The 13,157-nt window shown below is 40.9% G+C and overlaps 1 protein-coding gene across 2 annotated transcripts in view; it reads left to right on the forward strand.

The window, feature by feature from the left end:
- Positions 1-13,157, forward strand: part of sptb (spectrin, beta, erythrocytic) — a 70,267-nt gene that overhangs the window by 13,515 nt on the left and 43,595 nt on the right. The window contains exon 1 of one of the 2 annotated variants that reach the window (XM_084742645.1): positions 1,447-2,048. The exons of the other annotated variant lie outside the window; for it this stretch is intronic. Within the exon in view, the coding sequence (XP_084598771.1) occupies positions 1,490-2,048 (559 nt within the window). The 5' untranslated portion in view covers positions 1,447-1,489. Of the gene's footprint in view, positions 1-1,446; positions 2,049-13,157 lie in introns of those variants that run through there. 2 annotated transcript variants of the gene reach the window in all.

Consider the following 13,157-nt stretch of genomic DNA (forward strand, 5'->3'; position numbering starts at 1 on the left):
CATTCTTCAACCATTGTGGAGGGCTGGCTTGTGACGTTCACATGTGCAGCTGACAGGCTGAAAGATGACAACGTTAGTCAGGTGGCTAGCACATTTCTTCAATCCAGCTGTATCCTACTATATAAAGTCGGAACACATTTCTCTAATATTACATTAAAATACAGAAAATAGCAGTGAAAAGCGACACTCAGCTGTCAATTTGCACGTCTTAGGGTCATGTTTACAAATAGACAATGCGACAAACTCATGGCGTTGTTGACTTTAGATCTAAAAGCAGATAAGTGTCATAAATCAGATACCTGATCAGTGCATGATGTCAATATTGCATCACAATATAAAAATCAGTCCCATCTCTACTCAAGCAAACTATGTGTACAGCTGCCAGGACTTCCTCAACATTGCATTACAAAACAGCTAACACAAGCGACTTTCAGCTGACTCATACTAGAGGACGCAGTGACATTAACAGTTTTTGATTTTACCCCAAATTCATTGTTTTCTGAACAACGACAATAAAGGCTGTCTGTTCTATTCTGAATGAATTAAGGATCACAAGTTAAAATCAAGAACTGTTTTATCTGAACAGTCGATGCTGCACATGCATTTCAGTCTGAACTAAACATGCATCGAGGTTCAATACCCAGCCCTACATCTGGGTGGCCACAATGTTTAAAGTAGCATCTGGGCCGTTTATCGAACAGTGCTCTCACCACTTTTCTTGCTGTCTCTTTCTGTCTCTTTAAGTGATCAAGGCTTCTGTGTGGGTGTTGGTGATATTGTGTTCGAGTGCTGCTGCACTGATGTTTCTGTAATGCAATCAGTGTTTCCTGTCAGAGAGAGAGGGAGGCAGAGAGTGATACAGAGAGCGAGGAAAGTGAGGAGAGAGGCAGGAGTTGAGAGAGAGCCTCTGAATGACACCCACTGCTGATTTACAGCTCGTGAACTCAGAAATATCCACCCAGCGTGCCTTCGAAGCACATCCATACTGCACTGGGTATGCAGGCATTTACACTGCTCCTTACGTAAACCTAAAAAAGAAAGATGCACACACTCCTCTGAGACGGACTGTTTTGTGTTGGATTATTGGCGCAGGAAACCACAACTGTACCACTCCATATCCAGTGATGTCACGACTGTGTGGGAGTGCTGGGTGGAAGGAGGCAGTCGTGTGCGCACGTGGACGTATTGAAACATATTGTATGCATGGATGGGGCTGGAGAATTCACTCTGAGCTGAACCGAAGGCTGCCTGAGCCCTTGTGCCGCCTCAGAGTGGAGGCATACTGTAGCATCATCACGGCAGCGGTGAGGAGAGAGTGAGAAAGGAAGAAGAAGGAGGGAGGAAGGGAGGGAGGGAGGGAGCAGGAGTGAGCACAAGAGGGATCTGGAAAGGAGGACAGAGAGCCAAGAGACAGAGGAGAGGAGAGACGTGGAGTGCCAAGCTCCAGGCTGCGTGTTGTTGTTGTTGTTGTTCTCGTGCGGGGGTCAGGATGAGCAGCCCGTGCCTGCTGCGTGCTGCCCCCATCAGCCAGCCCCGGCTCAGAGAGGTCAAGATCAGCCTGAAGGCCAGCAGCAGGGAGACCGCCGCCATCCGGAGCAGCAGCGGAGCCACCAAGGAGGCCAGCCGGGCCTATGCCCCAGCCGAGAAGGAGGCCCCGGTTCGGGTCGGCATGAGCAGCAGCAGCCGGAGCAGGAGCACCCCGGCGGTGCACCGGGCCCAGAGACCCGAGAGCAGGAAGGCGGCGAAGGGCAGCAGTGGGAAGCAGCATGAGCCCGAGCACCACCCGGAGAGGAACGGCACTCTCCTGCACCTCCCGCTCTCCGTGGCACCCGTGGGACTCTCCCCCTTCTCTTCGTCCTCCTCCTCGTCCTCCTCTTGCACCCCCAGACGTCAGCGGCCCTCTCACCCTCCTCACCCTCCCCCTGCCCTCCACTCCTCCTCCTCTTCCTCCTCTGCTAAAAGTATGAAGCGGGCGCGCTGGCTGAGTTACAGCACCTCCAACATCTGTTTCAACTCCATCCTGGATGGGCGCTTCAGGCAGCTGCAAGGTACAGGATCCTGAGGGAAGCGCGAGTGTTGTGTTTGTGCACCTGTGTGTTTGAGAGATCTTTTCCCACCTCAAAGATGAGAGAGGTAACACTTTTCCCGATCGTGTCCCATAACACTTTTCCCGATCATGCCCCTCCCGTCCCCGACACTTCTGTGTTTGTGTTCAGGCCGGGACGGGACCGTGGGGAGGTTGGGCTGTGATGTGAGCAAGTGTGAGGTTAGTTTGTCATCCCGTTGTGAGCTTTCATAGTGGTGGCGGCCTTTTTATTAAATGTATAGGGTAGTAATTTATTTATTTTCAGGAAGCTGTGGCTCTCTGCCCCAATTGTTCACTGACTTGGCTTTGAATAATTCATGGGCAAACTCCTAAAAAGGTTGTGATGTTTTTTCCCTCCAAAGCCATTCATTCCTCGCTAGTGTTCTTTAAAAAAACAAACATATTCACCACTTTTTCTTGCCATTACCCTCCGCAAAGTGTTCCAAAGAACAAAGTATCCCCGTGTTTTGATCCTAACCTCCTTTTTTCCTGAGTAAACGCATCGGCGGTGTTAAAAAATAATAATTTTCTCTGGCGGGTTAACTTCTCCCTGCCTGTGTTATTAAGGTTTTAAGAGAGAGGTTTGCCGTCACTGTGGATTTTTGTTAGCTTGCACTATGCTATCCAACTCCCTGATGACAGGAGTGCATTAGTGAGAGGAAGAAAATGGAGGAGACGATGCAGGAACAGAGAGGGAAACATGCTTTTTTCTCCCTCTGCTAGATTTCAAGTATCGACGGATCCCGAGGACTGCAGAGAGCAACTGATACGTGAAGCAGCAAACTTTTTGAAGGGAGGCTGTTTGGAGCCAAGAGTATTGATCTGACAATCGCATTTCATGAAATTTTATCAACTTTTTATTCACCTGTTATCAGCGACATCTGGTCAAGACTGCAGCAGAATTAAGTTGGACAGAACAACAATAACAGAAAGTAATGAATAGAGAAAGAGGTGGAAAAACAGGCCATTTTGCATTTATTGATTTCAACCATTCATCCATTTTTCTTATGTCTTTCTTGGGAGTTTGACAAACTCACTGGTGTTGTCTAGTTGGTTTTTGTGACACACTGACCTTTAACCTTTTAGCTTTACTCGACTCTGTCTGCACGCTCTCCCTTCTAGTCTCTGGGTCCTTCGTTTTCTCCTGTTTACTGTTTAAAAATACAGTCTTGCCCATGAGTTTGACCCTAAAATTATTGTGAATTTTCTCTGTGAGCCTTCGCCAAGTTTTTGCAGTATGTCTGATCCTTCTGGATCTTTTTTAAAGGAGCACTCAGTTATTTCAGCGCTGCACTCCTGTAACTTAGCCGGACTCACAATGGACATTTAAACCTACTACAAGGAATTTTAATATTTTGTTGATTTTAGGAGCCCCCGTGCACAAAACCAGTAGCTTTTCCACTGCAATAACCACAAAATAAATAAAATTATCAAAAGTAAAATCTCCTCCATCTTCTTTTTAAATGACCAACATGCAGTTCTTTGTAACTGTGTGTGGGAAAATGTAAACACATGCTTGTTTCAACTGATTTCAAGGGGAATCTGACCCAGTGTCAGGTCTTAAGAATACTAACTGTATATAAATAGGTTATCATCTCACTGAAAGTGTTTCATAACCAGTGAAAAAGTCCTTGTAGTAGCTTTAACCTTTGAGCTTTACTCAGCCCTGTCTGCACACTGTCTCCTTTACATCTTTGGGTCCCTGAACTTCTCCAGTTTACTGTACAAAAACAGACGTGCCCATGAGTTTGACCCTCAAGTTATTGTGAAGATGCTCTGTATGACTTCATCAGGTTTTTGCAGTTTGTGTGCTCTTTTTGCATCTTCTCTGAGAGAGCACTCCATCGATTCAATGCTGCACTAATGTAACTTTGCTGTACTGTTAAACGTACCAAAATCAATGCAAGAGATGCTGTTTTTTGTGTTCCTCTTATTTGTCTGTCAAAACCAGCGATGGGATTTGTTAAATTTTATTGATACCAATGCTATTATCAATTCTGCTTATCAGTCATATTCTTTATTGTTTCCCGTATTGATCCCTGATCAGTTTTTGTTGAGATGGCTGTAGCTGAGAGCACGCTGTAACAACAGATTTACGCTCGGCTTGGTTTGGAAGCAGTGGTACTTTTACAAAGAGATTTGAGCACATGCCATTCCCATCCCTAGTGAAAACCTGACGCTTAGCCCCTACATTACCCACAATGCAACTCGACCCCTGACAGTTTGGTTGGAGAGTCAGCTGAATCATGGTTGTTGTGATCTCACTTTTTGGACATTTTCAAACTTGTAGTCTTCAGCCCCAACTGGTGTTGACTCAAACACTTAAAGGGATAGTTTGGATTTTTTTGAAGCATTGTATAAGGTACTTATCCTTGGTACTCTATAGTATTAACTGCCGTAGATGGCGGTTGACACACCCCTAGTTTCAAGAAGCAGCAGACATGGGAAGAAAAAAATCAATATCACTTATAAGCAAACACTATATTATATTTTTACATCACTTTACCTTGCTGCCAGACAGCCTTGTCTATCAGAAAATTGCAGTTATATCACTTTCTCCAAAGACTTCAGACTCCTTTGACAAAAACAGTAATTTTTTAGTAATTTTGCCGCTGCCTCGATTTGTTTTTTTTTTTAAGTTATTTTGTCACTTTGGTGAGTCTGAACTAACCCTTTACAACACAATGTCACACAATTACACAAACAAACTAACCGACTGAGGCAGCGGTAGACAAGCAGCTCCCATATTCTGCAAGGTAAAATGACTGTTTTTGTATGAAGGGAGTACCAAAGCAATATTTTGCTTATATAAGCTGTTTTTGCACAGCTTCTACTGGAGTCACAAAAGGCTTTATATAACTTTTTTCACATTTGCAGCAGCACTCTCCAAACAACTGTAAACAGACTTTTGTGGAGTTCTGCTGCAATCATTATGTGTCAAAATGCTGGTATGTTTTGCACAGCCTCTAATGTGCACTAGTCTGAGTCCATTTAGCAAAAGCTCAGATCATTCATCTTGGACAGAAAACATGTCTTGAAGAACAGAGGAAGTGTTTCATCTCAGCTCCTGGACAGCCCCATTTATAAAGACATGGTATCATGGCTGCGGGACAGGTAGCGCTGACGGTGCCATGACTCAGGCATGTAGTGGCGTACTGTAGGAAAACTGGTCACATCCAGTAAGAGCTGACGGTGGGAAAAGACGGATCAGGCTGTATACAGGGAAAATCCATCAGCATGAATAAGTCATGGGGCTTTCACTGGAGTGGATGAGAGATTACAGAGTAAAAGCATGTGAAACAGAGGAATGTTTAGTAAGGCTTGTACTGATATGTAGGAAGAAATAAGCTGGGAAGTTGCAGCAGTGACAAGGTGCTGCTACAGTCCAGTCAGTGTGGAAAAACTGTGTCAGGAAGTGAGCAAAGCTGGATACTGTATATGACTGCTGCACTTGTTTAAGTATATTTAATTCATGTAAAAAGACAGTATGACAATGGCAGCTTCTGTTGCTGCCATGCAAACTACAACCAAACATTAAAAATACAGTAAAGTTGCGGTCAGCCCATCAGATGAACTACTGCCCTATTTATGAGCTGTACTTAAATGTCTCATTTGTGTTTTTAAAAAGCCAAGTCTCCCTTTCAGCTACAGTTCTGCCTTTATTGAAGTGGAAATCACAGGAAGTTATTAAAAAAATGTAGCTTTCATATATAGGTCATTCTACCGAATTAGTGCGAACCTCTGTCCCGCAATCAAAAAACAAAATTAAAAAGCATTTAAATGTACAAATCTTTATCTATTGAAATCCAAATTAACATTCGATACTATGTGTGTATTATGTGTAAAAAAAACACAGATTTAAACAAAATCTTAATAGGTCAATACAACATATAAGCCTTTTTATCATGATATTTATTATTGTGCATCTGGAGTGACAAATTTAGGATTAAATTTATTAATATTCCGAAAATACAAAATGAATTACCAGTATCATCACCAGAAATGTATATATTGGATGATGACAATTGACATACATATAATGTTTGGGAACAAAGAAAAAAAAAGGCCATATATTTAATTAAAAAAATGTATAGCCCTGGATGAACACTTACACTTTGATATGAAATCTTTAAGCTTGACTAACTAACTGTTGAAAGACAATATCTTCATATCTTTATCATTCAAACTAAAATAAATGAAAACTTAAATTCACTTCCCAAACTTTTTCAGCCTGCAAACCAAAAGAGAAATTTCAGGACTCAAACTTGCAAAAATGCGCCATGGATTGCCATAACATCTACATTTCTAAACTACAGCTAAAGAATAAAACAAACCATTGATTTAACATGCACAGTATATGAAATGTATTTGTTTCATTATTAAAGTACATCACAGCAATAATCAAATTTGCTGACTGGAATGTTCATTTTCTCACTAACTCATAACGGACCTGCACTGTCCACTGAAACATTACAGGGCTTTTAATTTGAAACAGACAAAGGAAGTGTTGAGTTTTTTTTATTAACAACATAATGAAGTAACTTTAACAGAGCAAACAGGACTGGATCAAAAGGCTTCGTACTAAAATGTTGCAGTAACCGGCCACATTTCCCATCACCACAGCTGAGTAGTTTAAATTTGCTGTTCTGTGTCCATTTTTGTTTGAGGTTTATGTTGGTAGCCTAATTCTCATTTTTGCACTGGTTTGTAGTTTTAACCGTTAGTGAGGAAGCTTTTATAATTGATGATCTCAGCTGTGTTTCGCTATTGTGTCTTTGAATTCTTGTGTCCTGTGTTGACTCTCTTTAAAGGGTGAATGACCCTGAAAGCTGCTTTCTGTCTCTGAGGGAGTTAGAAATAATTGCCTGCCTCATACAAACCTACTTCAAATGCAGCTCTGTGACCTTCTGCTGTTGAGGTGAATAAAGGATCTGGTCATTTGAGGAAATACAGGATGCATTTTACTCTGCCATTCTGACCTGTCACTGAGCCCCTCCACCGGACAGCAACCGTCCTGTCAAACAGTAGCCACGGCACCGCAAGCTTTGCACTTCCCTACATGCACCTCTCTGTGTTTGATGAGTCTGGACACTTGTCTTTGTTGTAGTCTTTTAAAAATGTAAAACACAAGAGCACATGCGTGGGGGAATGGATTAAACTGTCATTTAATATAAGCTGCGCGTGTTAGCATGTTCGGCTAACTAATGTTAGCTTATTAGCTGCAGTAACCTTACCTCCAGCCAAACTCGTGCAGTCCCCAAAGTCATGGCTTATTCCCAGTGGATAAACTGTGATTTCTTTTGTGGGGGAGTTTGAGGAGGAGGATGTGGGCCGATGTTGACGCATCTCTCTGGCTCGCTCTCTCACCTTTAAACTGGGTTAGCTTGGTTCTTATCCCGTCTCTCGTCCAGCTGCGATTGTGCGGCTGGATGACCGTCTCAAGGTCCGCAGCACTCAATCTAATCCCTGCGCTTCCTTTTCCAGTGTCGACCAATGTTTGCTGGCATGTAAGCTGGCTTTAGCCTCAGTCTTGTGGCATTAACAATACATCACATACGGAGCTGTTAAGTAACTTTCAAGACAGGGTTCTCATTTTAAAATGTGTCAGATGGAAACATTAAAAAGTCAGTTAGGTTGTGACCCTAAGTTTGGGAAACGCTGCCTTAGACAGATTTTAATATTTAATATGGAGAGGTGAATCTTTGTAAATGAAAGGAAATTCAGTGTCTCACTGTTCTGTAGTTGCTGCTTTGGCCAACTCTCGATTATTTTCTTGGTCAATGCCAAAATGTCAGAAAATGATGAAAAACGTTGATCGCTGTTTCCCAAAGCCCACGCAGATGTCTTCATATGTCTTGTTTTGTCCACAAGCCAAAAATATTCAGTTCACTGTCATAAAGGAGCAAAGAAACCAGAAAATATTCACATTTAAGAAGGTGAAAGCTACTCGATATAATTTTATGTCATAATAACAATCTCAGATACATCACTCTCAGGAAATTCAACTGAGAAACAGTTTTTAGACAAAATAAATGTGAGATAAATAGTACTCAGCAACAAAGTAAAATAGTGATACTTTAAAACAAATTCCTCTGTATCAACAAATAAATATATAATACAGGTTTTGTAGTTTGATAAACACTTTTAAGGTGATTTGTAATGTGAATATGAAGATCAAACAATTGGAAAAGGAAAAGACAACGTCTAACACGCTGCCAACGATTCTGAATCTTATATCACAAATCATTTTAATATTATATTGATTTTCTGCTCAGCTCTGCAAAACCTCTACTGGAATTTTGTGGCTCAACAGAACTTTCAGATGTTCAGTGTTTGGATGATTGCTGAGAGCTGTGTTCAGCAGCGGGCGTACAGAGGGCTGTTGTCATATCGAGCTTGTTGAACTACTCATCTGGAGACGACTCAGCGGGATGCGTGCAGGCAACAAATCCTCCTTCCTCCTCCTCCTCCCCCTCCTCTGTTGTCCCAGGCTTCCTAAATGGCCAGAAGCATCGATGTGCACTCCGTCTCCTCTCAAGGTCTCGTGATGTGAGGTGATACGGAGGAACCGTGCACGCATTTCGGGGATGCAGCTGTCCTCATCCTGCCTCCACTGTAAAATCCCTTGGAGGCGGCTGCCCAAATAGTTCAGACAGGATTTGTTGTTGATGCTTTTTTGTCTGTCTTTTGACAGATAATGATGTGGCTAAATCAGCGCTGACACTGTGACTTATTTGCATGTCTTTAATTGCCATTACTTTTTCATGGCGTGGTTTTCCGTGTGGATATGGTGGGAGTGGTGCGTGCTGTTGAAGCATGATTTATTTACTGTACTGTGGTGCACCATGTGTTTTACATACAATAACCCAGGGTTTCTTCTCTTAGATGATGCTCAGAAGTGAGCTGGAGCTTTTATGATGCTTACTGGGTCGTTTTTATCAGTAGGGGAGATACTGTAGGTGATGTATCTTGTTCTAGTTTCCTGGTTGGGTCTCTGTAGATTCAACCTGAATGCATGCATCTCAGTCACTCTCTCCATTACTTTCTGTCTTGCCCTCTTTTCCTCTTCCTCCTCCTTCCTCTCTACCTTTGCTCCAGTCTCCTCTTTCATCTCACTCTGTTTTAGTGTCTCCTTCTTAACCTTTAAACTGATATCTTTAACTTCTTCTCTTTCCTTTCTTTTCCTCCCTCTTCTTCTTTTTCTGCTCCTGCTCTTTAGCTGCTCCTTGCTTGTTCTCCGCAGCCTCGGGGTCTGAATCATTTATTACACCACTCATTAAGGATGCAGTCCTTTGCGCTCCGTAGTTTGCAGTCATATTTGGGGTTCAGGAATAAACAAGGCAAACTGTAGCAGGCAGACTGAAGGGATGTCACGTGTTGCAGGATGGGAGGATAAAGGAGAAAAATGTTTCATCACCACGGGCTGACCTGATAAACTTTAAGGAGCTGTGTGTGCATCACCTAGAAGTTGTGTGTGCCATTGAGGCAACCATAGTGAACGTGCATTGTCCGTCTTTCATCCTTGCTTCAGTTTATCCTAAAATACCTCACCTGGACTAAAATCTAAGGTGATAGATTTAAATGTTTCCTGATAAATAGAAGTTTAAAAAAAAACCTCAGAAAACCAAAATATTCACAGCTGGAACCAGTTATTATACATCATTTTTACACAAGAAATTGCTTTAAATGACTCAGATCATTAGGTTTGTTAATTTTCTGTCCATTGTTCAGCTCTAATATCCGAAAAAAAAATACAGAATCTACAAAATTGTCGCTTGAATCAAAGTAAAGCCCATAATTATTAGATAGTTGGGAAGTTATGAGATGTGTCAGAAAGTTTTTGAGATGATTTTAATATTAATTTTATTTGAGAATATGTTTAATAATGTTTATTGACATGAAGCCATAAAATTATTTTATGATCATATTGTGGTCTTGTTTTACAAGATTCACTTGTCCAGATGAATCATTCCCAGCTAATTAAGAAAAAAAAACCCTGAAAATCAGCTTTAGCTACATACCCTAAACAAATTGAGCTACATCTGTTGCATTTATTTTTCATATGCAATATTGCTGATCCTGTTAAATTAAGTAATTAATGAATAATTTATAAAATAAATAACCAAGTAATTAAACAGAATTTGAACAAGAATCGGGCAACTTTTTTTCTCTAATGCACAACAGTGAAGCAGAGTTTATTGCATTGTACATCAGTTTAATTATTTTAGATGCATCAGAGTATCCATATATTGTTATAAGTTTATTATGTCTTTGTTGATGTTGTGACATTGACTTCAACGATACTGCCGAGCCCTTTAATCATCCATAAATTAAACATATTGGCTTATCAATACTAATAGTTCCAAAGTCTGTGCTTGAGATATTTATGTAAGGCTTCGTTTCAACATATTAAATGATCTTATGTGCAAATGAGCTACAGTTAAAGTAAACAGTTTGTTGTGGTGTTTTTGTTTTGTCCTCTGAGATAATCGACTCGGTTGTTAGTAGTTTACTGCAGATTTAGCATTACTGGTACATACGGACGCTGATAAGTAACAAGAAATTGCAGTAAAATATGTTTGGGATCATTTAAAAACAGTGTTTATGTTTATTTGGACTTATGGACCAAGCAGAACCAGCTCTTCAAAAATCTGGATAGTGGCCGCACACGTTCTTTGAGTTTAATCATGTCAGCTTTAAGCAAAAGGTCATGATGGCAGGTCTGTGAAGGCATCATTAATGCTGAAAGGCATGTACAGGTTTTGGAGCAACGCATCCAGATGACATCTTTTTCAGGGACGTCCCCTTATTTTAGCAAGACAATGCTAAGAGGTGATGTATTACAGTGATAAACATGCCCCTATCCTAAGTTTTTTGTAGCATAATGAAGGCATCAAATTCAGAATGAGTGTATATGTTCAAAAAACAATAAAGTTGTCTTTGAAATGTATTTATTTGAATATAGCCCCAAAAGACGTCACAACAAATGTCACAACTTAATTGGAACTGGGGTTGTCTAATAAAAAACTGTGTGTGTTAGTCACAGTTCTTATTCTGCTCTATATTCTGTGCTTATAAAAAGCTTCAGCTATCATACAGGTCGATTTGAGGCATTTTTTTATGCTCACGAAATGCAGATAAAACTCTCAGTCATAAGCACACACCCACTCACACCTCCCCTTTCCCAGTTCCCCTTGCCATTAAGTGTGTGTCCACATACAAAATAAACAGAGTATAGAACACTGGGTCATGCTGGCATATGGTCCCATCAAAATTGGTTTTATTTTGGCTGCTGAGTAGGAGGCACATCTGCCGTGTGCTGAGATATGATTTTTTTTTTTTTTTTTTCATTTTAAGTATGAGCGTGAGCCCAGCAAGATGTGTGTCACCATGTGGGCAGCGCTCATCCTCCCAAAAACCTCTCCAAGTCTGACGCTCACACTCTCTGCATCTCTCCGCCACTGTCGTTCCTGAGTTTTCAGGCAAAATTTGCAGTCGAGGAATTTCAGCATAAATACTGTACACCTACACGTAACTATGCAGAGACCTCGTTTGTGTTTACTTCACTTTCTATGCATGTGATGTTGTTATGCAGCACCACGTCTCTATCTACTCTGCAAGCAGGATGAGGAGACATAGACGGCTGAAGTAAAGCTTTTCCTTGGGGAGCGTCCTTTTGTGAATGTGTCTGTCAAATTCGCAGAAAGGTCGTATCATTCATGACAGCCCAAAGCACACTTGACCAGCGGTGATTCCTCCTGCACTGACAACTGAGCAAAAACTGCTAGTTTCCAAGAAATTTCAGCACTTTAACGGACTGATAGTGCCGGTAGAGCGGGTTTATTGATTAACATAATATTTTAATTCTAACGAAAGAGGCGCACTGTACAAATATAAAGTGGGGATAATGTGACAAGTGGCCTCATTTTAACATGGACCCATTAGACACCACAGGGACAAAGTGTGTCACAGTGAGGCTGTCCTTGCCTGCGAGGCAGCACTGTGACGAGGTTTGACCATTTAATTGAGTAATTGAAGTTTTTAGTTATGGCCAAGAGGCTGACGTATCTTCAGAAGCCTGTGGGTCAGTGGATTCCTGTGGGATTCCCGCAGGACGAGAGTTAATTTCACTATTGATCACATGACTGGATGAGCCAGGTTTAAAAAAAGCAAGTTGGTGGGACTGGAATTATAACAACTGGCTGTTTTTTATATATGAGTATGCAATTTTAATGCGAATTAATATTATTTTCTTTATTTTGGGACATATTGCTCATTGTTATGATGCTGGTTGGCTGCAGTCACCTGATCAGTGTACAACATACAAAAAGGATGAGACAGGAGTCATTTACTTACTTTTTTGACAATGTCAAGTCTACTTATAGACAGTTAACCCATTATTAAACATTAACTTAATTACATGTTCCTTTTGTTTACCCTGCTGTAAAATTCTATTACAAAACATAATCTTGGTCGTTTATAGCACAATAATATCTGATGAAGAAATAAAAAAATGGAGCCTAATCATTTTAAGCATATTAATCAAGTATATATATAAATATGTCATTTACCACAGTAGGAAGCTGCTGGAATAGAAAATACTGAAAGTGCAACCTAATTATGGTTGAAAAGTGCTTGAATTTGACTTTGAAAGAGGTGTAGGAGCCCTGTCATTCTTCCAGGACTGGGGTGGGACAGGAGTGAAAATCCCCTCTATTATGTACATGGATGCATTATTCATATCCCTGTTTGAAGTGTCTGTTAACATTTCTTGTCGGAAACTCACAGAGCTCAGTTAAAACTACGGGTGTCCTGATCACATTTTCAATATTTAGTGTCTGCCAAGCGGATCCATTCCAAGACTTGTTGTTGTTTATTTTTTCGTGTTACGCCTACACAGCATACTGAGGGCGACAGTAGTTTCATTAAAATACAGTAAAATAAGTAAAGCAGTTTAAATCAGAACAGCAGAATAGCTCTTCTGTAAGAAAATACAACTTGCATCTCAAGTTTGTATATTGTGATGTTGTATTATTCATAATAATAATCTGTGCAGCAGAGTGTCAGTGTG

This window comes from Lutjanus erythropterus, chromosome 18 (assembly GCF_056507025.1).
Source record: "Lutjanus erythropterus isolate fLutEry1 chromosome 18, fLutEry1.hap2, whole genome shotgun sequence".
Taxonomy (NCBI): Eukaryota; Metazoa; Chordata; class Actinopteri; order Lutjaniformes; family Lutjanidae; genus Lutjanus; species Lutjanus erythropterus.